This window comes from Pezoporus occidentalis, unplaced genomic scaffold (assembly GCF_034315485.1).
Source record: "Pezoporus occidentalis ecotype Australia unplaced genomic scaffold, CSIRO_AGI_Poc_V1 ctg78, whole genome shotgun sequence".
Lineage (NCBI taxonomy): Eukaryota > Metazoa > Chordata > Aves > Psittaciformes > Psittacidae > Pezoporus > Pezoporus occidentalis.
The window spans coordinates 543317-570428 of NW_026916137.1; the positions used below are offsets into that span (position 1 = coordinate 543317).

The 27112-nt window shown below is 40.8% G+C and overlaps 1 protein-coding gene across 6 annotated transcripts in view; it reads left to right on the forward strand.

The window, feature by feature from the left end:
• Positions 1 to 872: 872 nt before the first annotated feature.
• Positions 873 to 27112, forward strand: part of CRY1 (cryptochrome circadian regulator 1) — a 38630-nt gene continuing 12390 nt past the window's right edge. For all 6 annotated transcript variants that reach the window (XM_062602741.1, XM_062602745.1, XM_062602744.1 and 3 more), the window contains exons 1-4: positions 873 to 1030; positions 23723 to 23831; positions 25371 to 25513; positions 26895 to 27079. In XM_062602741.1, the coding sequence (XP_062458725.1) occupies positions 873 to 1030; positions 23723 to 23831; positions 25371 to 25513; positions 26895 to 27079 (595 nt within the window). The remainder of the gene's footprint in view (positions 1031 to 23722; positions 23832 to 25370; positions 25514 to 26894; positions 27080 to 27112) is intronic.

The window sequence follows — 27112 nt, forward strand, 5'->3', positions numbered from 1 at the left end:
GCCGGGCGCTGAGGGGAGCCCTGCTGCCACTGCCACCGCGCATGTGCAGCCCCCACGCACACCACGGGAGCGCGCAGGGCGCTATACATAACAGGTCAGCGGCCGCGCGCCCGCAGGATTTGCGCGTGCGCGTCCTGCTAGGACGCGGCGCCTCTGGGAGCCTCCTCGAAGCCCCGTGCTCATCCGGGCTCCTCCGACACGGGCGAGGGGAGGGGGCTACGTCTCCGCCCCCAGCGCCGCGTACCCGCCGCCTTGCACCGCCCCGGCAAGTGCGATTCTAGCCGACATCGCGGCCTGCCCCGGCTGCCCTCCGCCCCGCCGCGGGAGCGGGTCCGGTCGGGCCCCTCGGCTTCCCCGTGCCTGCGCCTCCTACCCCTTCACTCCTCAACGCCGGTAGTAAACACACTTCAGAAACGTGAGGGTCGGCGGTCACGTGGGGGTGAGCCTGGCCAATCGGCGGCGCGGGGCGGGGCGCGCGGCGGAGCCCCGGCGCCCGGCGCAGAGTCACAGGGCGAGCGGCGAGGCGGCGGTAGCCGGCTGGTACGAGGGTGTGCGGCCGCACTTACGGCCGCTTCTCGCGGGCAGGGGTGGAGGGGGGGGCTCGGAGCCGCCACCGGATCCCGCTCTCCGTCTCCGCTCTCCCCGGCGCGGGGGCTCCGCGGGGGTGATGCGTCCCCGCTGGGCGGCCGCCCCTGCTGTCTCCGCTGGGTCCTAGAGCCGCCTGAGGTGAGGGCCCGCGGGCCACCCGCCGTTGCTCGCCCGGGCGCCGAGCGGCGGCGCCGCGCCATGAGCGGCCCCGCGGGCGGCGGCGGTGGTGGTTCCCGCTGAGCGCCCGCGGCCCCGGCCCCGGCCCGGCCCGGTCCGGCGGCGACATGGGGGTGAACGCCGTGCACTGGTTCCGCAAGGGGCTGCGGCTCCACGACAACCCGGCGCTGCGGGAGTGCATCCACGGCGCTGATACGGTCCGCTGTGTCTACATTCTGGACCCCTGGTTCGCCGGCTCCTCCAACGTGGGCATCAACAGGTGGCGGTGAGTGTGGGGCGCCGGGAACGGGGGGATTCGATCCCCGCGTTACGTATGCGGTCACACCGCCTCCTCACCATCCGCCCCTCCGACCGGCTGGGCCGCCGCCAGCGCCGGCTTCCCTCGCCCGCTTGCCAGCTCTCCCCGCCTCTCGGGGGGCCGTGCTGCACACTCAGCCCCTGCACCGGCTCGGGTGAGAAAGGGGAAGAAGCTGGGAAGCTGGAGAAGGGGGGGATTGTTCCTGTTCCCCAGGGCGGCGAGTCGGTGCCCGAGCGCACCCCCGGAGCCGCCCGCGCTGGAGCTGAGAGTGGGGCTGCTGCGGGGTGGGAGCTCTGGGAGAGCAGCCCGAGGGGTGGCTTCCTTCCTTCATCTCAGGACTTCAAGGCAGGCAGAAACCCCCTTCTGTTCCAGGGTGATTCCATTTCTGGAAAAACCGGGAACCTGCTAGGTTAGTTGGGCAGGATTTTCTCAGCATAGCATTGCTATAGGGTATGTAGTGTCCTTTTCTGAAGCATGCACGTCTATTACTTACACCTTCAAGCCCGATGTGGTCTTACCTAGTATAAGAGTGAACTTTACTGTGGAGTTGTGGCTTGACACCTTCCATGATGAACGTGTGCTAGAGGTTAATGGGACTTGTCTTGTGTGTGCTTGTCTTGCGAGATAAGACATCACTAGGAATCTGAAAGTTCTACCCTTTTAAAAGGATAATCCGGTACAGTTCTTGTATCATCTATCCATCCAGTGTCAGGAACTTGAAATGCTCATGATCTTGGTCTGCCCAGACTGTGATGCTGAGAAGAGTTGCCTAATTATGGATCAAGCACAATGAAAGTTGGCTTAACACCGTGTCATAGAAGAATGACAGTTGAGATACTTTGGGTTTCAGTTCAGTTTGCTTCTCTTTAAGGATTGTTTCTTTCAGATTCAATAATTTCTATCCCAGGTCATTAAATACTTTACCAGCCAGGTAACTCACCTTTGGAGGTTAGTTAGTTTGTTTTTCTTATGCTTAAGTTTCTGATTTTCAGAAGATAGAAATATGTTAAAAATGCTTTCAGTGAACTTTAACTTGATGGCCATTCCATTTTTCACTGACAAAAGTAATGTTCAAACCACTTAATAACTGCTAGACACCTTATTTGAGGTTTATAATGGTAGGTTTATAGAAGCTTTTAAAATTCATTTGTTTTGAAGGGGCATAAGTTTTCTTTTGAATAACAAATTCTGATTTTATAAAGAAAACTCAGATTTCAGTTTTATGGGTGAAGCATGAACAACTACTTAAGTCTTAAAAGAATGTGGACAATTGGCACAAGTCTAAGTGTTAAGGAAATCACGTGTCTCAAGAATACTTCATAGGCTTCTAGTGTGTTTTGCAATTGAAATGCTAAGCCATTTTTGGTTATATTCTTTGAGCTGATGAATGGTAGACAAATGTGAACTTTGATTCTAGCAAAGGGAGATTCATGTCTTCAGTGCTACTGCTCTTGTTCTTCAATGACTATATAATAGGATCGTTAGCAAATACAGTCATTGAGTACATTTGTGTGTGATGTATAGAATCACAGAGTGGTTTGTGTTGGAAGGGACCTTAAAGATCATTTAGATCATCCCCCCTGTGATGGGAAGGGACACCTTGCACAAAACCAGATTGCTCAAAACCCTATCCAACCTGGCCTTGAACACTGTCGGGGATGGGACAGTCACAGCTTCTCTGGGCAATCTGTGCTAGTGTCTCACCACCCTCACAGGAAAAAATTTCTTCATAATATCTAAATCTCCCCTCTTTCAGTTTAAAGCCATTCCCCATTGTCATATCACTATTTGCTCCTATTATAAGTTCCCCTCCAGCTTTCTTGTAGGCCTTATCCAAAGCACTTCAGTCTCCTGGGACTCAGACCTCAAGGTACATTCTGCCCATGGGTTTAAGTAGGAAATCTTTCTGCCTGCATAGCTTGGTTTTGTGAGATCTTCAGTCTTTTTTTCAGGTTTGAAAGTATGATGACTTTATAGAATAACTGGCTGCTAAAGCTGTGTGTTTAATAGAGTGACCTCAATAAATTTTTATTTGAATTAACAGTTACTAGTTTGGAATGAATCCATTTTAGGTTCCAGGGGTTTTAATGAGCTACTTTGAACCACTGGAACATACATTCACGGTATGCATACACAAGACTTAAAAGTGCAGTGTTTTGGTTTGCCAGTCTCAGTTGACACTTGTAATTAATGATCAAGCATTTTGTCTCCTTGGTCATTTGATGACCATAAGCAAGATCCTTGCTTACATGCCTGTGGAGTGGGGTGTTGAATTAGTCAGAAACATTTTATTTGAGATTAGGAGCAGAAGCCTTTCAGCATTTGGAACATGAGTCAAATGTAATCTGGTGTGAGTTTACAGTGGTCCTTTCTTAGTTTAAGTTTATTGACAGCAAGAGTTTATGTTCTGGTGAGTTTATGGTTCCAGTGCCCTAGGCAAAACTCTTGTCTGTTAGAGTTCAAAGTATGACTAACACAATGGATATGAGGAAAAAGGATTCAAGGATACAAGAGATCAGGAGGTTTGCTTTCTTGGTAGAAGTAATACTGTCCGTCTGCAGAGTTGCCAGATAGAGTTCATTTTTAAAAATGTGTGTTGAATCTGGCAATAGCAGCCTTTAATACATGGGTGCTTTCTGGTTAACTTTGCTCTTTAAGCAGTCATGTAACACTCATGAACTAAGATTTTTGTGTAATTGTGCTATTGAGCAAGTCTAATTACTAAGCAGTCACATGGTCTTACTGACCTCCTTTCTCCTGGCATTCAGCCTACCTGTTCTAAATTCATGAATGCTACGTAACAAATGCCAGGGCCTTCCTCAGCTCACTTTGTCTTTTCTGATTCTCTTCTGTTTCTTCCTCTTGTTCCTTCTTTCAAGCTGTCAGATCAAGAAGTGCTTCCATTGAGACCTGCTTTTTCTATGTAATGAGTTTTCCAGGGTCATTGACAGATCGAGGCTTGTGAGAGGGGGGTTATTCAGTGCAGTAAAAGGTGATGAAGAAATGGTGGAGGGAGATGCTAAATGGACAAAACTGCTTTGATGCATGTCTTGTCAATTGTCCTCAAACTTTTGGCACCAGCATTAGCATGCATCTAATTATGTCAACAGAGTAGACAAAGAATGTAACTTACGTACTACAGCAAGTAACCATTACCTACTTGTGAAAAAATGTGTTTGCATATGCTCGCAGGCTTTTCCATATTAAGGAGAATGCGATCTCATGTTTAGCAATATTACTTTGGGAAGGTTTCATTTAGCCCTGGCTTTAGCAGAGTGGCAGTTGATCTCAATACCTAAAAAGAGAAATGCAAACATTGTTAGCTGCTGCAGAAGTATTTACTTTAGGTAATAATTTACTTCTTTAGTTTGTCTTTTTGAGTGTGCATGTATGTGTTTGATATGCTAGTTAAGACTGTCATGCAGCAATTGATTTTAAAAGGATGGATAGTCTAATCTTGACAATCCCTGTGTTATTTTTTTAATCATTCCTGAAGGGAACAACTTTCACTTTTAAAATAAGAATAATAAAATTTGTGTACCTGTTAGACTTTGTGAGAATATTTATGTGTTCAGCATCCTGCAAAGTGAGCTGCTGTTACGGCAAATGGTTGTGTTGATCTAGGAGAAAGAAACGATGGGTTGTTTTATTTATTTTTTTTTTTACACTTAGACCTCAAGGTGTAATAAAAATTAATAACCTGAGGGGGAAAAAAAACATTTCCTTTCCAGGGCTGTTGGTATAATTCATGGAAATGGGAACTTGTTTAAAAAAATTAATACTTGGACATCTTTCTGCGGCATCTGTAAAATCTTGCTATTCTGTACACTGGGTTTTGAAAATACAGCTTCAGGATATGTAAGTAATGATTTGTCCTTTAAGGAGCTGTTTGTTGGATGTGGGATTGGCGAAGAAAGGTCGTCAATAGAATTATTTTATGAGTGATTGCAGTTTTAAATGCTATTATATTTGTAGCTCAGGCAGGCAAAATTTGTGTGTTGTACTTTGTGTCGTTCTTCTATGTAAAGAGGAATGTACAAAATAATGGACTTCCCAGCTAAAAACATCCCTTTGTTGTCATGGTGTAGCACATAAGCTGAAAATCTGTTTGATTTATGAAGTATTTAACATCAAACCAATTATCTAAAATATGAATAGAGGTGAATAGCGGTAATAGTCTTGGCTTTTCATATACAAAGACAATACATCAGGTTTGGGAGAAACATTAGTTTTGTAGGTATACTATAGATTCTTTGGGGTTTCTTTTACCGGGTGGGTAGCCTGTGCTCAGCTCTGCTGCTGTAGCTAGAGCGTAGCAGGTCCACAAGGGAACTTCAGTATTCCTATGCTGTGTCCTAGGCACACTTGTGTGGTGCATTGACCCTGGCTGAATGCCAGGTGCCAACGGAAGCCACTCTAACACTCCCTCACCTGGATGGGGAGAGAAAATAGAATGAAAGCCTTGTGGGTTGAGGTAAGGACAGGGAGAACAGAGATCACTCAGCCAGCACAGGCGAAACAGACATGACTTGAAAAAAATAATTTATTGCCAATCAAATTGGAGTAGGATAATGAGAAATGAAACCAATCTTAAGACACCTTCACCCCACCCCTCCCTTCTTCCCAGCCTCAGCTTCACTCCTGATTTTCTCTGCCTCCTTCCCCCCAGCAGTGCAGGGGCATGGGGATTGCAATCAGTTCATACATGTTGTCTCTGCTGTTCCTTCCTCCTCATCAGGAGGACTCCTCACACTCTGCTCCAGCATGAGGTCCTTCCCATCTAGAGTCCTCCATGAACTTCTCCAACATGAGTCCTTGCCATGGGGTATAGTTCTTCATGAACTGCTCCAGTGTGGATCCTTTTCATAGGGATCCCTTCCATAGGGTGCATCCTTCAGACTACTCCAGCATGGGTCTCCCATGGGGTCACAAGTTCTGCAGCAAACCTGCTCACATGGGGGTTTCTCTCTCCCCAGGGCCACCTTGATGTCAAACACTTGCCATAGAAATCCAATACAACCCCATCATAACTTTTAATGAGTGGCTTCAACTCTAGTGCAGTCTGCAACCTGGAGCACTTTTGTCCAACCAGCCCAGTAAATTGAAGGTGATTAATCTGTAAATTTTCAAATCTGTTATTGAAGAGCGATAACTTGTTTTCAAAAGCCGTGTGTCTGGATGGGAGTTCTGTGGTACCAGTGGCTGGATTGCAGAAACCCTCCAGTGCCACATACCTGTGCTGCCCACCTGTCCTCTTGCACAGAAAGACCAGTTTACACCAAAAGTGCCCACACAGATCAGCAATTCCCTCTCTAATTCAGCACGGTACATGGTGATTTGCAAAGTACGTCACTGAACCACACTGACGTATGTCTTCATGGTTTTAATCCTGTGGTGTTGATGACAGGGCTGGTTCCACCCTTCTGTGATAACACACAGCCCTGTGGTAAACCAGGTGAGCTCATCAACCTGTCCAAAAGAGATTAGTTCCCATTGTGTTGGGATCAGCTGTGTGGTAGATTGTGCCAACAAAAAGGTCACAGTACTAATAGCAAAGAGATGAGAGTGGGGAAGGCAGGTGCTATTTCTTTCTGTAGCGGTATGAAGTTGAGTCAAATAAAAATGGCCATATCGCTGTGGCCTGTGTTGCTTGTGTGTGTAGTAACTACTGGGTGTTTTTTGGAAGGTGATTATTGGTTTATTCCATGGTTTGTGTTTCTTGACACCTTTTGAAGTTATATTGCTAAAAGTAAGTATTGGCCGCTTTACTGTGTTAGCAGGAAGGCCTGATTTATTTTCTGTCAAACTCTCAGAATGTTAGAAATAACCCTGCCAGTTGAGAAATCATACTATGCTTGTTTGCTTATTTTGGTGAATGATTTTGTATCACCAGATTCTGTAATGTAGCAATTATGAAACTGGACAAGAAGTCTGCACTGGTTGGTCTGGAGAGAGCAGGCGGTACTACAAATCCAGCTTTATACAGTGTTCAATGTGTTTTTTTTCCAAGTAGCAGTTGTTATAGGCCAGAAAAATACCAGTGATCATTTATACAATTTGCTTTTTGACTGCAAGATTGATTTTGAAGGAGTTATAATTCCTCAGAATAAGATTTTCTTTAGGGTTTTGGAGACCTGTTTTTACATTACTGGCTTCCAGGTTTGAGGATATCAAGAGAAGATCTGGGTACAGTGTTCTTGATACGGAAGTATAGTGTGTGTACTTTTGAGTATCAAAGAACAAATGCAGTCTTGTAGCAACTCTGCAGGATTATTTCAGTCTTCCTCCTCTTGGGCCCAGAAATCTAATTTTTTTTATTCTACCTAAGCATCAATAAATCTATGCTTTATTTGAGCTGGGGAAGGTAATCTGTGTGCAACTTGTTGTGTTACCTCCTCTGGTCATAAAAAGAGAGGATGATAACTCCCAAGAAACACCATCTATGGTGAACATTAAAACAACTTTTTTTTAGGCAGTCAAGAATACAGGTTTTTCCCCAGCGATCAGTATGTGGCGGTGTCAACAAATTCTGCATCGTTCTTCAAAGCAAGTTATTTTATATGTTATCATAGAATGGTTAGAGTTGGAAAGGACCTTAAAGATCATCCAGTTCCAACCCCTTCCACTAGAGCAGGTTGCTCACAGCCCTGTCCACCCTAGCCTTGAACACTGCCAGGGATGGGGCAGCCACAGCTTCTCTGGGCAACCTGTGCCAGTGCCTCACCACCCTCACAGGGAAGGACTTCTTCTTAAGAGCTAATCTAAGTCTCCCCATTCCCCCTTGTCCTGTCACTACATGCCCATGTAAAAGAACCTCTCCAGATTTCCTGTAGGCCCCCTTTAGGTACTGGAGGGCTGCTCTAAGGTCTCCCCTGAGCCTTCTCTTCTCCAGGCTGAACAAGATGAACTCTCTCATCCCATCTTCACAGGAGAGGTGGTTTGGTGCTCCAGCCATCTGATCATCATCTTTTGTCCATTTTTATGCAATAAGGTATTTTATGAAAATGTCTTCATCCTACCAATGGGAGCTAATTTAAAAACAAATTTCATTACTCAAATATTGCAGGAAAGTCTGCTTATCATTGTACCACCTGAACTTTATGGTTTCTGGCAGTTTATCTAGAGCATGGAAGCCTTTCGTTTCAAGGAAGGTGTTTCTTTTCCATAGTCTCTCAAAGCCTGGCAGGTTTTCAGGGTAATTGTATAACCCATGGCAGGAGAAAGGTCAGGCTGCCAGCAGAGTCAGCCATTTTTCCAGTGTGGAAGTTACACTGAAGTCTGTGATGTATTAATTGGTATATTGCAAGAAACTCTTTGCTATAGAGAATTCTGTGACCTTTCCTTAGTGACCTAAAAAGAGGCAGAAGTCAGCTTGAGCATGAGTCGGTTGTGTAAGTACTGTGGGAGTACACAGCTTTCTGTTTTATAGGATTAGCAATTTGCATATCACATTTTAACAGGTTTAATAACTGTGCCTTGAGTAACCTCTAGGAAAGGGCTGGATTTCATTACTGGGACAGGAAATTCATGGTATTTTTGTGCAATACATTTTCCTTCAATCTTTCAGAACCATAAATGTGGAGCACGGTTAGTTTGTATGCTTCTGTATACTTCTGGCTTTCAATTTCTTTGCAATCTGGGTCAACAGGTGAACTGTAATTGCAATGTTCTTCTAACACCAAAACCTCCATACGTTTTTCAGGTCACCATTAAGCATTTGCTTTCACTGCTTTGGAGTTCTGTGTGCATAAAGTTTGTTTATGCAGGAATAATGCTTTAGTGGTGGTGAAGGATAGATTGGAAGGAACTGGGGAAAACAGGTCAATATTGTAATGTTCTGTTTCAGGTGTGTAGATGGAGGCAGCTGTGTCAAAAGTCTATATATATATCTATACTTTTGGACCAGTTACAAATCTGAGAGCATGCCAATTACCAGTGGAGAGATAGTGAAAAAATAACACATGAGCTTTGTTAGCATTAGTTTAGACAGTACCTGAGCTGCAGTGAATAGAGCTTCCTAAGATACACTTTTTTTTTTTCTTGAGTTCTGTACTTTGTGATTTTTTTTTTTTTGTTTGTTTGTTTGTTTTTCGTTTTTTGATTGCAGTAGTATTTGAAAGGTCTGAAAGTCTCTATTGGTAAACCTGGGTAGGAAATAAGAATTTGATAATTCTTGCTCATAATCTCTTTGAAAAGTGCTAATACAAGAAGCTTCTTGAAATACGATGGAACCTTTTCTGGTTATCAGAGATAGAAGGGATTTCTTGCAGCTGAATGTTGGTCAAGATGTACCCTGCAAGTCTGATATCTGGGTTAACAGGCATGTGATGGCATGTGCACCTGAGCTTTTGTGTAATTCATTGCTTCCTCCTGCAACTAAACTAGATAAACTTTCTGGGCCTGGTTTTGAAACTTACTTTATCTCAGTGCTTCTTCATTTGTAGGAAACCATTTCCTTTCCTGTTTAGTCGTATGTGTTCCTTTTTTAACATCTGTTAGTATGTCTGTGACTCTTGCACTGCCGTGGAAAGGAAGGGGTGCAAATTTCTTGCATAGTAAGTTTGGTCGCTTTTGGAACACAAACTCTTATCCTTTCAAAATGAAAACTAGAAACACTGGGAAAAATCTGTTGAGCTCAAATTGGGTAAGTTGTGAAGTATGGATATTATGTTGTTACTCATTCTTCAGTGAGAGATGAAATATCTACAGTGTAAGTTACTTAGGAACAATTCCTGTAAGGAAAACTTGTTTTTTTCTGTTATCTGTCCAAAGCATGGAATCCATGACCTAGGAAATGTTTTACTTTTTATAGAAAGGAACACGTGTAGTTTACTGCTTGCATTTTCTTTTTTTTTCCCTTTTTGTAATGCCAATGTCAATTCTACTTATCTTGTAGGTGAAGGGCAAATTGTGCTGCAGTTGAGAGAGGGGCAAAATAATGCTCAAAAGGACAGAAATAGGATGTCAGCTTTCATCAGAAACATGACTGAATAGGTAACTCCTTCATGTAGGTTGCTTGTTACTTGATGCCTTGTGCATAACTCATAAAGCATGATCACGATGTGCATGGTTGCAATTTTGCTATGCACTAAATATATGGAACACCATGGCAAGCTTGATCTCAGTTTTGCAATCTGTTCAATTCTGAAGTACTGGAGAAGCATATGGAGAATTGTGAGACTCCATTTTACAGAGCAATGGGTATTAAAAATAGTTAATTATTTGATTCCCGATACATGGGATTAATTGAAGAATGGAGTGAATTTTTTCTTTCCTATGTTCTCTTGTGAGTTTCCTCAGAATTGAAAATTTTCTGTCTAAATACTGAGGCATGAAGTGATTATTTTTTTCCTTAATTTTGTTTTTCCTGTTCTTATTTCACATTCTTGAGAGTAAGCAAACTCATTTTTTTCTAGGGGCTTGAAGTAGAAAAGAGAACAATGCAGCTTTTAGAAGAGATTGCTTACTATTGTTTCCCTTATTCCCCTGTTATGGGAAAGGCATGACTCTAAGTCTGTGAAACTGGTATTTGCATTTAAAATAAAATAGTCTACACAGCATGTTTTGCCATCAAGGTTTCAGAAGGGTCTTTGGCTGGGGAGGAGGTTGCATTTTGGTTTTGTTCTTTGCTTTTGTAAGTCTTGCTGTTACTGAACTCAAGAAGTTGAAACTATCCAGGTCTTAATGATGGTGAGCGAACAAAGGCTGTCATTTGAATTGGTTTATTTAGATTACTTAGGGATGATTGCTGTGACTTTGGTTATTTTTCACATGACAGGCTTCGTAATACCAAATTTGCTGTGCTTAATCTGTGTTTTAGGTAGCGTAGCTGCTGTTTACTGCTATCATGCCAAATATTCTAAATCCTGTGAATGCTTCTTTAAATGACTTGTCACAAGTGACTTTTTCACTTTTTCTCCAGCCTGCTGTTTAACTGGTATGACCTGGAAACATCTTCTGATGTGTAGTTCTGTCATTTTAGGCAGAGGATAATGTTGTAAATTGCTGTGATATTGATTGTTCAGCTTCAGGTGTATTTTCCCCTTTTATTACAAGGCTTTCATAATTTCAGAAGATATGTGTGGAGATCATACAAACATCATACAGTGATGGTGGTTTTCACTGAGCAGGGTTTTTTCATTTTACTGAAATTTTCTTTCTGTAAGGTAGTTGCCACTAAACTTGCTGGTGAGAAGTACTTTGAGTGATAGTGTTTTTGTTCTAAACCATGAAGAATGTCATGGGTTTATGGGAGAGAATGTGGATCTTCCTATTTTTGTGTTTTAGATTTTGGCTTTCTTCATTCTTTCAAATATAGGTCCACCAACCTCTCTTTTTCAGTGCCAACTCTGAAACACAGTGTTTGCTGAAGGAAAGTTCTTCAATGCTGTGTTACTGGAAGTTTTACTCCAGTTCTTTACTACTTCCACATGACAGCGCACAATGTAACTTACATTTCTGGCACTGGAGGTCATGCTTTCAAACTGGAAAGTGTTACTTTTGTGATCAGATGTTGCTTTTGCAGCAGCAGCCTTGTTTTTTTTTCACAATTCTGATTTTTCTTCTAATCCATCTTTCTTCCAGAATTTGCCCTCTGCATTTGCTGCTCTGTGGCTTGTCAAGTGCAATGGTAAAGTACAAATAAATTTTACTTTGGTGGGTTTTTTTAATTATTTTTTTCCTGTTCCATTTGAAGAGTCTGAGATTTGCAGGAGTAATTGTCTCATTATAGAGGGTTTGTGCTCAGGTGGAAGCATGGGGGAAACTTTGGAACTTTTTTAAATTGCACTATCATATTGTCATTGATTCCAGTATTTTTTCCTGCTGAACTTAAAAGTTTTAGGTAAACTAAGCTTTGGAGAGCTTTGCTGTTTGTGTTTGTTTTTCTGCTTTCATAGTATGAGTTATATCTGTGAGAATCTTTCTGTTAACTGAAATTTTAAGATGTACTATACAGTAATGTCGGAATGAGTTGTCTTCTGCTTGGAATTGTTCGTCTCTTGTGCTTGCCTCTCAAATTTTACCTTGAATGCAAGCTTTTGAACTTGGGGTTTGCATAAGAGGATCAAAAAATACCTATGCACAAGTCAGCGTGATTAGTGTTTGAAGCCTTGTAGGGTTATTTCTACAGAGATAATCTTTTTCTTCATGAAGTTAAGGTATAGTTCAATGAAAAGTCACACTAGTGATCTTTGTTATACCGTTAATGGTCATTAACAGCAGCAGTAAACAGGAAACTAAGTAATTGTCAATGTTACTTCCTGGGTTAGTGTAGTACCTTTGTATGTCCCCACTCCCCAGTTCATGCAGTGTTAAATAGGGTTTAAAACCACGCTAATTTTACCTGTCATTCATGAGGGTTTTATGCAGATGGAATGTTTATTTTATATCTGTAGTAAAGGATTATGTCCATTAGCTTGTGCTTGGATGGTAGTACTGGAGCCTGCTTGTGCTGACAGTGGCAAGGAACACGTTGTTTGTGAGCTGCTGTTCATTTTGACACCTTCCACTTCTTTTTTTTTTTTTTTTTTTTTACCAGCTCCTTCAGGTTTGAACATTGCCTTGGTACTTTTTGAACTCTGAGCACATATTGAGTTTCACTTAACCTTTAGCAGCCAATGCTTCTAAATAAGACACCCAGGAGTAGAACTGACCGTGCTGCTTCTTCTTGCTTGAAGCCTCTCTTTGTCCCGGTTAGGAATAAAGTTCGTCTGCGGTACGGGAATCCTCTTGGAGCAGCTCTGAAGGGAACGAGAAATTCGGCTGCTACTACAGCGGTTACATATAACTGGAAAAGTAGGTCATTGTGGCAGGGAGTAGTCCAAACAGCCGCCTGGTTGCTGCAGCAACGACCTACTTTAGGAAACTATTCTTGTTGATTCATATTGAAATGCTCTTCTCACAAATGGTATAAGGAAATGATCAGGTTATGAGACATTTAGCAATGCAAGCTTCAGACTTTTTGTAGATATTCTTTTCTTCTCCCCTTTCCTCCTCGCCCCTTGATCTTTGCCCCTTGATGTTGGACATGTGGGGATTAAAACAAATAGAGTTTGTTTTTCTTCAGTTTTGACCTCTAGTGAGGAACATATCTTCTTGAAGGTTCTGCATAGCAGTAATACTTACCAATGGTGATTAAGTTTCCAGAGTTCAGAGCCTACAGATGTCTCCCTATGATTTTTGTCTATAGAAATAGCTTTGGAGGGTTGTTGCTTGGTTTTGTTTTGTTTTGTTTTTAATTTTTTTAGGAGTATTTCTCTTCTGAATTGCTAACAGTTTATCTTGATATTCAACTGGTCTTACTTTAACTGCCTTGTCTCCAACAAAGTTTATCCACCTTCAGAAAGGTGGACTTGGTGCCTCCCTCCCTTTGTTCATTAAATTGTTAGTATTCCTGTCTGCATCTTCTGTGTTGCTATTAATTCTGATCCTGGCACAAGCAAACTGGAAAAAAATAAAGTGACCCTGTGTACACTGGGAACCCAGGACAGTGATGATGCTTTCCAGTTGTCTTATCTTTATGCTTTCAACAGTCCTAGTAATAAAAACATCTGTGACTGGTGTTCAGGTAGCAAGTTTTGGTAGTTCAATCGCGTCTTCTGAAAGGAATGGGTAGACAGGGAAAATGAGGAAAATATAAAAGTACAGTTGTTCTAATTAATTATGATTAATTAAACCTTTATCTAAACTGCTGTCACTTCTGTGGAAGAAGATTAAATATCACTTTTTAGTTATCAATGTTTTACTGAGCTGTACTACATAAATTTTCAAGATTAGTTACTTTACTTCAAGTGAGGTGTTTTCTGTTGGCCCTGACCTTCAGTATTGCAGTGAACTGCTGCAGTTGAGGCAGAGGAAGATAACATACTTATCTAGAGGTTATCTGTATTTTTTTCATTTATTAAGTCTTGAACTATATTTCAGTTCTGTTTACCAGGGCTTACATTACTGAGCCCTATGTACCTTTTTCATCAGCTCTAGACTTTGAGATGGAAAGCCTCTGCAGCATGAAGCATACCATTACCTCTCTTAGTCTACTCATATGCTGAGAAAGTCTGGGGCAAAGTGGAGTTTCTTTTGGATTTATGCAGCTTAATAAAGCTGTGTTTGAGTTGTTGGTTGTGTTTTGTGGTTGTTTTTTTTTAATGTTGATTCTTTCTGTATTATTCAAATAATTGAATTATTTGAATTGGTTATTACTCAAAAATCTGAACACATTTTGTCCATGTTTACTTTGCATTCAGATGTAAATGAATAATCTCAGTTTTGAAAGACCAGTTCAGAAAACTTTGGCTGCCTTGAACTGTAAGAGTAGCAGTGGCAAGTTAGGATAATGCTGACTGTCTGACCATCATAAGGTGAGCACCACAGAGATGAAATCTAGTCATTGCTAACTAAGAGTTTTTTCAGGAATAGCTTCAGTTAGTTTTTTTTCTGTTTTCCAAACTTTCTACCAATTTCTGTGCTTGCTAGTAGATTTCAGGTCTAACCTTAATTCTCAATTAGTTTAACAGATTTTTCAGGTATGGAAAGCCAGAGATGATGGAATTATACCTTAAAGACTTGCAATTTCTTAACAGTGTAGCTGAAAAAGATACTCATTTTACACAGTGTTTCATTTCTGGGAGACTTGGAACTGTGCAAAATCCCATTAGCAGTAATTATAACCTTAAAAAAGTCACTTGGATGTAAGGAAAGTAAAAGGGTTTTATTAAAATAAATGAGGGGCAGTATAAAATTTGTCCTTCAGAATCAGGTTGCAAGGCTGTATCTTGTTATAGTGCTCTTATCAAGCTTGCTCTTTTGAAATGAGCCATAGCTCTTTCTTATGGACAGTTCAGATTGCCGAAAATAAAGTGGCTGAACTATTTTATAAAGCAGGCCAGCTCTGGTTTAATTACAGCAAGCTTTATGAGCTGCTTGTTTAAATAAGAGAACTTGGAACATGAGAATAAGGAGTTTTAAATTTATTTAAATATGAGCATGTCTGTACTCTCAGCTTAGTTTTGTAACTTGCTCCTAGGTCTTATATTCCCAGCTGTCCTCACTGCAAATAAATTTGTTTGGTCTTGGGTTTTCCTTTATGCATCCAGCTAGTTTCTACCTGGGAAGAGTGTAGGCATAAGGAATTGAAGTCAAATAGTAAGGACTTTAATATATCAGATTGGAATTAGAGGATTAGAGAAAAATAAACACAGAATATATGCATTGAAGAATGGAAGACCCTGGGGTAGACATTTAGGAAATTGTGAGCCTGTTAGTATCACCAGAAGGCTGACCTTTGTAACAAGCAAGTAATTTGAGATGTTTGTTGCTAGTTATATGGGAAGAGTTTAGATTAATAGTAGGTGCCCTTTGAATGTGAAGTTAAGTTCCAGATCTTTACAGAAGCTAAATACACTATTTGCTGTGACGTATGGCTCACAAGATAGGAACCAAATACAGATTGCTGTTTGGGAGGTTATGAATGTCTTTTGAATAGGACAAAAATGTTGTGTGTTTTCTTCCTTTGAGGAATACTAACCTTGCAAAGGTAGTTCAGTTGGAAAGAAATGAACGAGGAATGATAATTAAGAAGATGCTAGCTTTGTGTCCGATGTAAACTAGGTTAGATTAAAATGATTTTGTTGTTCTAATGGAGCAGTATTGATTGCTGTAGTTGGTATTCTAGTCCCACTACGTATGTGAAATGGTCGTTACTACTTAGCTTCAAAAAAGAATCACCCAAAAGGGCTCGTCTTGGAGAGATTAAATTTTAAACTCACTTTCTTTCAGTTGTTTGCAGCTCCTTCTTTCATCCTTTCTCAAAGAGTTAAATTTGGTTTTAAGAAGATTTTTTGCAGCAATTATGAATATTTCAGCTTTTTGCAGACTTGGATGTATCTTGCGTTCTTCCTCCATCACCTTCATCAAACTTTGGCTTGAAGATTATAACGGTAGTAAGTATTAGGAGGAGAAAAAGCAAAGTAATGCACTTCATGGTCTGTGTTTGGTTTTGGTTTTGCATGTGGATCAGATATTACTGAGTTATGAAAGATGCTGGAGTCCTGAATTGCACTCTAAAGAAGCTGTTTTTTTTTTTTCCACCGACTAGAGCAACCCTGCAGGAGATTAGTTAGCTCCCACAGCCACTTCACTTAAGTATCTGGCGTTGAATAACATGGAACTTTTCCTGCTCTTTTGTATAAGCTTAAAGGATATTACTTCTATGAAATGTATTATTGTATACCTGTTTCAGATGTGGAAGTTGTATGTGCCATTTGCTGAAACAATGTAATATAGTAAGGCATGCCGCTGTGACCTTGATTTGGTAATAGGAAAATATTACTGTGGCTTGCTGCCAAAGGATGCGGTGCAGTGTACATAACACTTAAATCCTGTCTGAGCTTAATCTTCTTAGAGTTTCATAAGCATATACTGCTTGCACTAAGACACATTGGTTGGTGGGAATCAAACAGGAAAATATACTTGTAAAATATTAAATATATATAGGTACATCTAATTTGAGACACTTCTTAGTGTCTCATACTCTGTTTTGGTATTAGGTGAGTTATACCTAATGATTCCTGTAGAAACTAGTATGAGGAATGTGTTTACCTAAATGGTGCTGGGCTTTCATAATGACCTAACAGAACATACGGCAAAATAGCTGATACGAAAGAGAGGAGCTCTCACCCCACTGCCCCCCCTTCCCATGAAGAGAAATAAATGTTGTGTAATTTATTAACAGAATCGGAGTCTAATGCTGCAAACTGTACTCAAACAAAACAATGTGGTTGATGTTATACAATATTCTTTGTTTTTATTGAATCCATTATTGTGGAAGATGGAGGACTATGTGATAGCAATGTTGGAAAAAAAAATTGAATGGGAAGATAAAACTAGCAGATGTTAGGCCACTTAAGATAATTCTGATAGACAAAGTCTGGGAGGCAATCAGATATCCATGATGACACGAGTCTCTTGTTTGAAAGTTCTATTCTTTCCCTGGAGAAATTGTAATCAATGGCTTGGCTTGAGGACTAGTGGGTAGATAGAAAGTATTTCAAAGGATTGGCTAAACAGAAGTTTTGGATGGATTGCTGGAAGTTGACCAGTCATAGGTCAAAATATTAAACCTAGGAATGAAACAAATTTTAGGGCTTTTCTTTTTCACTCAACATTTTAAATGTGCTCCTCAGAATAAGGAAGCTTAGGTTCCTTTTTCTTGTGTGGAAGTGGCTATGCAGTCTTAACACTCCTGCCTTGCCTAATGGTTAAGTTCAGAATCTGGATCGGTTCAGGAAAAAGCATGGAAGTGAAGTTTCTTGATTCTTTAATGGCTTAGCACCACCATTTTCAGATGTGAATGATGCCTGAAAGAGAAGGCATTGCACTTTAAGTCCCCTCAATTCCCAGCAACTATTCTCATTTCAGACTGACAAGAAGGATGGTTGTGTGTGATTGCAGTTTCTGGGTGTTTATTACTCCTAAAAGTAACCCCAAACTAGGCTTAATGGTACCCTTGAACAGTGTGTCTGTAAGTATCCTTCTTGCAAGTCTCCTAAATAAAAGTGCTGCATATTTCATAAACTGCTCCTGACTTACTCCCTGGAGAAAGTCTTTAATCACGTTAATAGTGCAGAGCCAGGAAGGCTGCATGTTGTAGTGCTTACTTTTGTTCACTTTGTTAATGGTTAACTGTGTTAACAATTAGTTATTTAACTTCTTGAATTTCTGCCTTGATGGTATCGGTTTATTTCAGATGCATATTAGCTAAAATTGTTATCTGTATTATGCAGACCATTTTTTGGCAGTCACTTTTAAAGTGCAGGGGGGCAGAACGTTTAGTTTAGCTTTTGGACCAAAGGCAGACTTTGCATGATTGGCAGCAGGGAGGATTCTAGGGTTTCTTGGAGTAAACAGCCAAGATTTTATATTCATATCTTTTAAAGAATGTGGACCTCAGAAGCTATCAAGAAAATTCTTAATGTCATAATTGGATGATCCTGAGCAAAATGTGTGCTATGCCTTCTAAGAATGTTGCTTAAGCACAGGTGTGCTTTGCATTGGCATCTTCACTTAGACTTACAGTAAATAAGTCTTTTCTGTCTCCTGCCATCATCTCAGTCAGGCATGTGCTTGTGGCAGTTTGCTACTGTGACATTAATGGTGAACTTTTCCTTCCTTTGGTTTGTCCAAGGGAAGTTGCAGACCATATACAGAAACCTGGGCTGATGCTCTAATCTGATAAAAATATCTGTTCATCCTTTTATGTCTTTTTTTAATGATGTCATGTAGTTTTTAATAGTCATTCGAAGTCAAAAAGTGCTTTCCCATTGACTCTTAGGTTGAGAAGGAAAAGTTGGTTTATATTTCAGACTTGGAAATATGACCTGTTACTCTATGGAGAGATTTAAATAGATCCTAATTGCCACAGTTTGGTGTAAAGTATAATAGAACTCAAGCCTGGTAGCTCCTAATTTCATAGCTGCTATGAAGAAACTGCCTCAAGAGCTCATATACTGAAAAAATTCCTGTTTATGAGGTGGAGGTTTTATATTTTGTTTCAGTTTACAGACAAATTTACCAATCCCAGAATGGGTTGGAAGGGACCTTAAAGCTCACCCAGTTCCAGCCCTCTCCCATGGACAGGGACACCTTCCACTAGACCAGGTTGATCCAAGCCCTTTCCAGCCTAGCCTTGAGCACTGCCAGGGATGGAGCAGCCACAGCTTCTCTGGGCGACCTCTGCCAGTGCCTCACCACCCTCATAGTGAGGAAGTTTTTCCTAATACCTAGTCTAATTTCTCCTCTTTCAGTTTAAAGCCATTCCACCTTGTCCTGTCACTACATGCCCTTGTAAAAAGTCTCTCTCCAGATTTCTTGTAGGCCCCCTTTTAGGTACTGAAAGGCTGCTCTGAGGTCTCCCTGGAATCTCTTCCAGGCTGAACCACCCCAGCTCTCTCAGCATGTTTTCACAGGAGTGATTCTCCAGCCCCCTGACCATCCTGATGGCCCGCCTCTGGGCTTGTTCCAACAGTTCCATGTCCTTTTTATGTTGAGGACACCAGAACTGCACACAGTACTCCAGGTGAGGTCTCACAAGAGCAGAGTAGAGGTCTGCTGGTCACGCTCCTTTTGATGCAGCCCAGGATACGGTTGGTCTTGAGAGCACACTGGAGCCGGCTCATGTTCATTTTCTCATCAACCAACACCCCCAGGCCCTTCTCTGCAGGGCTGCTCTGAACCACTTCTCTGCCCAACCTGTGCCTGGGATTGCCTCAACTCAGGAGACAAGGTGTAGGCCCTCTCACTTGGCTTTGTTGAACTTAGTGAGGTTTGCGTTGGGGCACCTCTTAGGCCTGTCAGGGTCCCTCTGGATGGCATCCCTTCCCTCCAGCGTGTCAACCACTACACTTGAATTTATGTTATACTATGAAAAGAACATGTTTATGAACATATTCGTGTGTCTCTTCAGAAAGAAAACTCAAATAATTTTGGCTTGTCTGTGCTAGAATACTGTTCTTACTATCCCTAAATGTTTGCACTGAGCAAAACACCTGTATATTTCTGTGCTGCAGCATGGCTCTAGTTGAGAACTAGATTCACTTGCAAACAAGTATTAGCAGTCAAAATGATTATGTTGGAAAACTAAAAACCCTTTTCTTCTAGGTCCTGTAATAGTTCACTGTGAGAATGTGTTGAATGCTGAGAATTATTAAGTGTGCTATGTAAGTGTGGGGGTTTGCATGTTGTGTATATGTTATTACTCCACCACAACATACCAGTGTGTGTTATAGATGAGACATGAATTTACTAGGACAGGAGATAAATGCATTGCATTGAAATGCCATACCGTGCCAAAATTGGAGAAAGTGCAGGAATTAGGAGTTGTCCCAGGGAGCTGGAATAATTAAAAATTTCCTTTCACGTGAGCCTATTCACACAGGCATGTGGTAACATGTTGGATGCATGCAGAAGTTCTGAAATGTAGAATTTTCCTTCCTTAAATTCGGAGTAATTTGTATCTGTGGAGGTACCTAGCATGTTAGTTAGCAAGCACAGTAAAGATGTTTTGCAAGTTTTGAAGGTGCTCATGAGAAAAAGAGGTGAAAACTTTGGTTATGGTAAGTAGTTGATTCAACTGTTAAGGTTCTTGATACGGGCTCTATCTAAACCCAATGATTTAAGAAGGTTCATTTTTAATTGAGCAAGGCTCATTGCAGGAGGGGTTGACCTTTAAAGGTCCCTTCCAGCCCAAACTATTGTATGATTCTATAAATCTGTGTAAAGGTTTTTTGTTAGACAACTTCTATTAGCATTTTAATGAGAAAATGCCTTTTGATGTGACATAGCATAAATAGAGTTGGTAAAAACAAAGTAGGTTATTAATTATTGGAAGCACATTTTGTTAAAACACATTTGGTCCAACTGAAGGATTTAGATACGCTTAATAAACTGTACATGTATTCAGTGTAACTACTTGTAAACTGAATGTGTGTTCTGAATGTCAGAAGTGGTATTCTTTTGCATTGGTATTACTATAGATATCATAGGGTTACTAGGGTTTAATTAGGTTCTTTATTTTATAACAGTGTGCTTTCAGCGAGTCTTGCAACACCATCTATGGTTTGGCTGTTTTTCATTTGTTCTCTTTTTGTTCAGGTGTCCCCTTGCCACTCTTCCACTCCATTCCTACATATATTTTATGAGTTTATACCATTATGTTTGTTAAGTACATGAAAGAGTTTTTATGGAGATTGAAATGCTGGAGTGTGATAAGCGATAGTTAAGAGAGATAATAAAGGGGATTTGAAGACCCAACAAAATAGAGATTAAACAGTATTAAGGGCAAGTTTAGGGATCTTAGATGTGAATTGGAGACTGGGTCAGTGCATGTAATCTTCTTGAATAGGATTTTGTGCCAAGTCTAGACTAGAAGTTGTCTGTTGTGGTCAGTCAGGTTAGGAAGAAAAGAAATTGAGAAAATAGAGGAAACTGAAATGCCAATAGGAACAAACCCTAAGTTTCCTGAAAGACAGACTGTTAGTTTGAATAGCTATAAGTGTTTTTTGTCACCAGTTTCTCTTCATGTTCTTTCCCTATATTCTGTTACACAAACTAAGAAAAAAAACCTCAAGCTCTCCTGGACTGTTCCAAAGGTATCTGGGACACTATTGCAGTTTTCATCGTAACAATTTGTGAAGTCTGTGAATGTATATGCTTCTTGAAAAATGAAAGATAAAATGAAGCTGTACTTTTCAGAGTCCAACTGGAGCTGACTTTGACCTGGGAACATGGGGCCTAAGTTCCCTCTGATAGAAGCATATGCAATTCTCGTCTGATTCTTAAAATTACTCCTGTGCGGTTTCTAATTAAATGAGTATGCAGAAGTTTTTTTACTTTTCATGCTTCATGGTCTCACTGCCCTGGAGTTTTTTCAAAACAAAACTTAATTTAGCCAAGTGAGAGGATTAGGCGGTTTTGGTTTGTTATGGTTATAAAACATATGAGCATAGTTGCCAACCAAGAAGCTGTGTTGTATTCTTGTACTCTGACTTCCTCTGAGACTTGCCTGCAGTTACCCTCTCAGATCAAGTCAGCCACACATATGTTAATAGGTTTACAACAGTCATGTGTGCTGCATCCCTCTTAGAAGGTACAGCATTTTCATTGTAACTGGCTATTTTTTAGGATTTACTCTTCAAAACCAAGGTGTTGCATGATCTCCTGATACCAGGAAACCTGTTTGGTCCGTGCCTTTGTCTTTGCAATGCTGTGGGCACTGGCAGTGGTGCAGCCTGCCCTTCACTGGTAGCTCCCTACTGTTCCACCCAGGCTGTAAGTGCAGTGTCTTCAGGGCCTTATGGCACTGCCCTCCCAGCGTTGTTCTTGGGCAGTTGCTCCTGTGATGTTATCCTTGTGGCCTGGCATCTGCACACAGTGTTGTTACAGCGGGCGCTCTCAGGAATAATGGCCTGCAGTGTGGGAATCTCCTCTTTCTTTGCCCTCTCCCTTTGGGTGTAGCTTTTGGTTTATGGCAGGGGAATCCAATAATGTGCGTGCACAGAGGTTAGTGACTGGCGGGCTCTGACTCAGTGGCTGCCCTGATGAGCAGCATGAACTTTGGTGAGTGCCTGCAGCATTTTAAGTTGGAATAGCTGACAGGGTTTGAGCAGCTCCTGGTGAAAAAGATTATTATTGCTATGAGGAAAAATATTGTGGTGGAGCCACTTGTTTCACTGGAGAGGAGTCCAGGGCAGGGCACTCATCTAGGGACCCCAGCATCTCTCTATCTGACTGGCCTCAAGGTAAAGTTTTCATTTCTCCTCTCCTTCCTCTTGCTTTCATTTCTTCCCTGAACAACTTTTACCATTGTAATTATTTTTAGTTACTGTACCCACTAATAAATCTTCGCACTTGTGAACCTGCCTCAACATCCTTTGTGCAAATACCTGTTTCTCTTGAACACTTGCAGATTTGCAGGACCTCATCTTCCTTCCTCCCCCCTCCCTCCCCCCCCTTATTTGCTGCTTTGCTCATTAAATAATTCGGGTGAGGTTACAGCCAAGATGCATGAAACTGTTTGTTCTATAGAGGGCTATTTTTATAAATGAAGGCCAAAGTGATAGTTTATGTTACTAAAAACAGCATACCAGAGGACGTTTAGTAGCAGTATGCCAAGAGCTGATTGGTTTCTGTTTGTGTTTGGTGGTAGTGTTTGTTTTGTTTTTGTTTTTTTTTTTTCCTGTTGTGTGCTTTAGAGTGACAAGATACTTCTAGTTTTAGTTAAGACTTGAGTATGCATTGTGGTTTAACCCCAGCTGGCAACTAAGCACTACACAGCTGTTCGCTCGCTTCCCCAGTGGCAGGATGGGAAAAAATCTGAGGATAAAGGCAAGAAAACTTGTGTATTGAGTTAAAGGCAGCTTAATACATAAAGCAAAAGCTACATGTACTGAAGCAAAGCAAAATAAGGAATTCATTCATGACTTCCCATTGATAGGCAGGTGTTCAGCCATCTCCAGGAAAGCAGTGCTCTGTCACATGGAACAGTTACTTGGGAAGACAAATGCCATCACTCCAAACATCCCTTTCCTTATTCTTCTGCCAGCTTTATATGCTGAGCACAGTGCCATATGGCATGGAATATCCCTTGGGTCAGTTGGGTCAGCTGTTCCCTCTGTGTCCCTTCCCAAATTCTTGAGCACCTCCAGCCTGCTCACTTGGTGGGGGGGGTGGGTGGGTGAGGAGCTGGAAGGACCTTTATCTGTGTAGGCATTGCTCAGTGGTAACTAAAACACTTCTGTATTACCAACACTGTTTCCAACACAAATCCAAACCATAGTCCTCTACCACCTACTGTGAAGAAAATGAGCTCTATCCTCGCCAAAACCAGCACAATATGTTTTAGTCCATTCCAGAGTTGAATAGTGTTAAGATGAAAACTTAAATGACAGTTTGGTTTTCCAAATTGTGTTGTTGAATAATTATATGGCATTGAACTACTGTAAGCTAAGTGTGATTATGATGTGAACATGCATGCTTCACCGAAGTACGTACCAAACACTGATGGTTTCATACTCTTTGTTGAGTTGCTCCTCTTTGTTCCTTTTTCTATTGTAAGATTGTCTGGTTTGTGTCAGAAAATAAATGCTTCTTCACTATTCCTTGCAGATTCCTGCTTCAGTGTCTTGAGGATCTTGATGCCAATCTACGGAAACTGAACTCACGTTTATTTGTTATTCGTGGACAGCCAGCAGATGTTTTCCCCAGACTTTTCAAGGTAAACGCCACCTTGCAGTTGTTTCTAACCATAAATACAACTAATTTAAACTAGGAATATTTCTTGTACTATATACCTCAGTGCAAGTTGTTATCCATGCAAATACTTAACTATCTTTGCAGTTTCCCTTTAAGGTTGTTTTTGTTAGATTTGGGGTTTTCTCCTCTCATGTGCTTATCACCAATTGAATTGAGTTGCTCTTTGACTTTACATTTTTTTTTTTGGTTGGTTTCTTTTCTTCCAGTAATGGAACAGATTTCTAATGATTTAGTATGTGTAGGTACTGTGTCCATACTTCTAAGTGCCTAGCTCATGCTGATGTGACCTTGGTGTATTCACATCACGTAACACTTGCTCGGAATTCCTTGGCTCCCCTGGGGACATGGCTCTGGCTCTTGGACACGTTTTTTATGGTTTTACATTATGAAATGAAAAATAAATAATACATGAGGGTGTGGGAGGTCGCTTGAGGACTCAGGGCCTGATTGGTTTGTCTTGGCAGGCGTAATGATGGAAGGAGCCAAACCTTCTTTCAAAGTGCAAGCACTCTTTGGAATTGCCTATAGTCAGGATTGTACTTGGGCTTCATCTAGGAAAGAGCTAGAGTTAGAAGTGAAAGAGCATACTAGGTGAAGAGCGTCGAGTGCCCCTTGTCTCTTTGTTGTAAATCCAGGTCTCTGAAATAGTCTGTCTGGTATATTTAAATCAACCGATTAAGATTCTGAGGGATTAGAAGGGTATTTTTTGAGTTTGATTGGCAGGATGGCTTTCTAGGATCTTTCTGTGCATACTTCACCTTTCCATTTTCCCTCCTCTGCAGAAGCCTTAGCCATTAGTTGATCCCTTTCTTAGCTTCTTTTCCCCCACCTGTTATTGTTGGCCTTGGAAACAGCATCTGTAACATAGAGGATATTAGGCTTCAAGGTGTCCTCTTTTTAGGAGACAGAGTTGTTCTTTTTTTTTTACTATTATTTATTTTAAATGGAGAATTTGAAGATTGCCTGTTCTGGTGGGTAAGGGGTAGGGGTTTGAAACAGGGAAGGAAATCTGTGTGATGTTTGGTTCCGGGGGAGCAGCTATTTTGCCTCACCAACCCATTCTTAAGTTCTGCTGTTAAAGTTGACAGACATAAGTGAAAAACTTCTGCAGAGCAAAATACAGCTGCTGATCAATGGACAGAAAACAACCTCTGTCATCTTTTCCTTTTGCTGTGTGTCTTCAGGTACATAAATCCCATAGTTAGAGCAGCTGAGTTTTCACAATGTACGCAGATGTTGTTCCATTATGATGTGCGCCCACAGTAATGGGACAGATAAAGGCTTTTCTTATGCCTGGTTCCTACTTGGATGCCAGAAGGCTAGACTTTATTTTTGTGAGTCTGGGTGTCTAATGTAATTTGGGCCTTTGTGTATCTCTGACAACTGTCCACAGGTACTAACTGGTGTTCCATCTTGTCCCTGTCCTTCTTGTTCTCGTTCATCTCGCCTTCCATCAAGCAGCTGAGTTGCTGAAGGACCAGATTTTTGTTTTGTGTTGCAGGAATGGAATATTGCGAAACTTTCTATTGAATATGATTCTGAACCATTTGGGAAGGAAAGAGATGCAGCAATCAAGAAGCTGGCTAGTGAAGCTGGAGTGGAGGTCATTGTTCGAATTTCCCATACATTATACGACTTAGACAAGTAAGTTACCATTAACTCTGATTTTAAAAGGGAAATACGAATTTTATGTAGTATTTGGTTAGATATTGTGTGCTGCTTTCTGTGGGGAACACCTCATAGTTAGGAAGACTACAGATTTGTTCTGTGTTTCTCTTTTATCCATGCATCTGTCTGTCTGTCCATGCATCCATCCAAATTTTATTACATATTGAGTAGGTCTTTGCAACTCCGAAAAAGATACATAACTGTATCTGAAATACAGTTTTGGTTTGGGGTTCTTATGAAAATAATGATCATGTTAATTATCTGTCTTTTTTAATGAAGTTACTCAAACATCCCTGTAACTTCTCCCAGATAAGATTACTGCTTGGTTGTTTTGTCAGATTGTTTTGTCCTTATTTCACTTGCTGTAAACCGTTAGCAGAAAGTCCTTTGTTTTTCAAGAAGTACTTAGTACCAGTTATGTATCCAGTAAGTAATCGGGGATTGTTGGATATCCCTGCATCTCCTTACTTAATATCTTGTTTATATTTTTCAACAGATCTATTTAAATGGATTAGTATTAGCTTCCTATTATAGAAACATAATCCTTGAAGTATTTGAAAGTATGACTTGGCTTCTCTTAAAATATTGAGTAACTTACTGTGATAGATGCCTGTTTTTTTTCTGTTACAAGACAATGTATGAGAAGCAGCTAGATGTATGGGAGGAAAGGGAGATATTTACTATTTTGAAACAAATACCTGGGTTTTTTTTTTAGTCCTAAATTGAAAATTCCTTTTCTTCTCTCCCTGCCCAAGCACAGTTGAATCAAATGAACAGTTGTTTCCATCTACCATTTTAGTAAATTATTTCTTTGAACTTTTCCTGTTTCTGGGATTTTAGACATACTTGAGGTGACAATGCAAAATATGTAAGCTCTGTGTTTTTACAACAGTTGTGTATAAAACTAAACCTTAATTGTTCCCTATATTGAGAGTTGTAACACTGACTACTGTTAATACCAGAACAGAAAAATAGGTATTTTTTTATGCAAATAGTAGTGTTGTATGTGACTTGGATGTATCTTTGGGTAGCTATAATCTCTTGTCTGCTTTGCTGATCTGCATTTTATTTTGCCTTGAGCTGTCCATATTCATTACTTATTTCCGAGGGACCTTCCTAAACCTGGGAATGAGAATAACTTACTTCCTTATAAACAGTTAATTTATGTGTCTCCCTAGTGGGTAAAAAAGGATGATAAAAAAAAAAGTCCACAGTCTGGATTATCATGTATATTTGCAATTTTATATAACATGCTACAGGCAGGTAAGAAGATATTTCTCTGTGTGTATTTATATATATATATATACTACTGTCTGACAAACTTTTTTATTTTTTCCCCTCTTTTTTGCCAATTCAGAATAATAGAATTAAATGGAGGACAGCCTCCTCTTACTTACAAGCGATTCCAGACCCTAATTAGTAGAATGGAACCACTGGAGATGCCAGTAGAGACTATAACCCCAGAAGTAATGGAAAAATGTACTACTCCACTTTCAGATGACCATGATGAGAAATACGGTGTCCCATCACTTGAAGAGCTAGGTATGTTCTAAAATTGCTTTGACATTTTGAAAC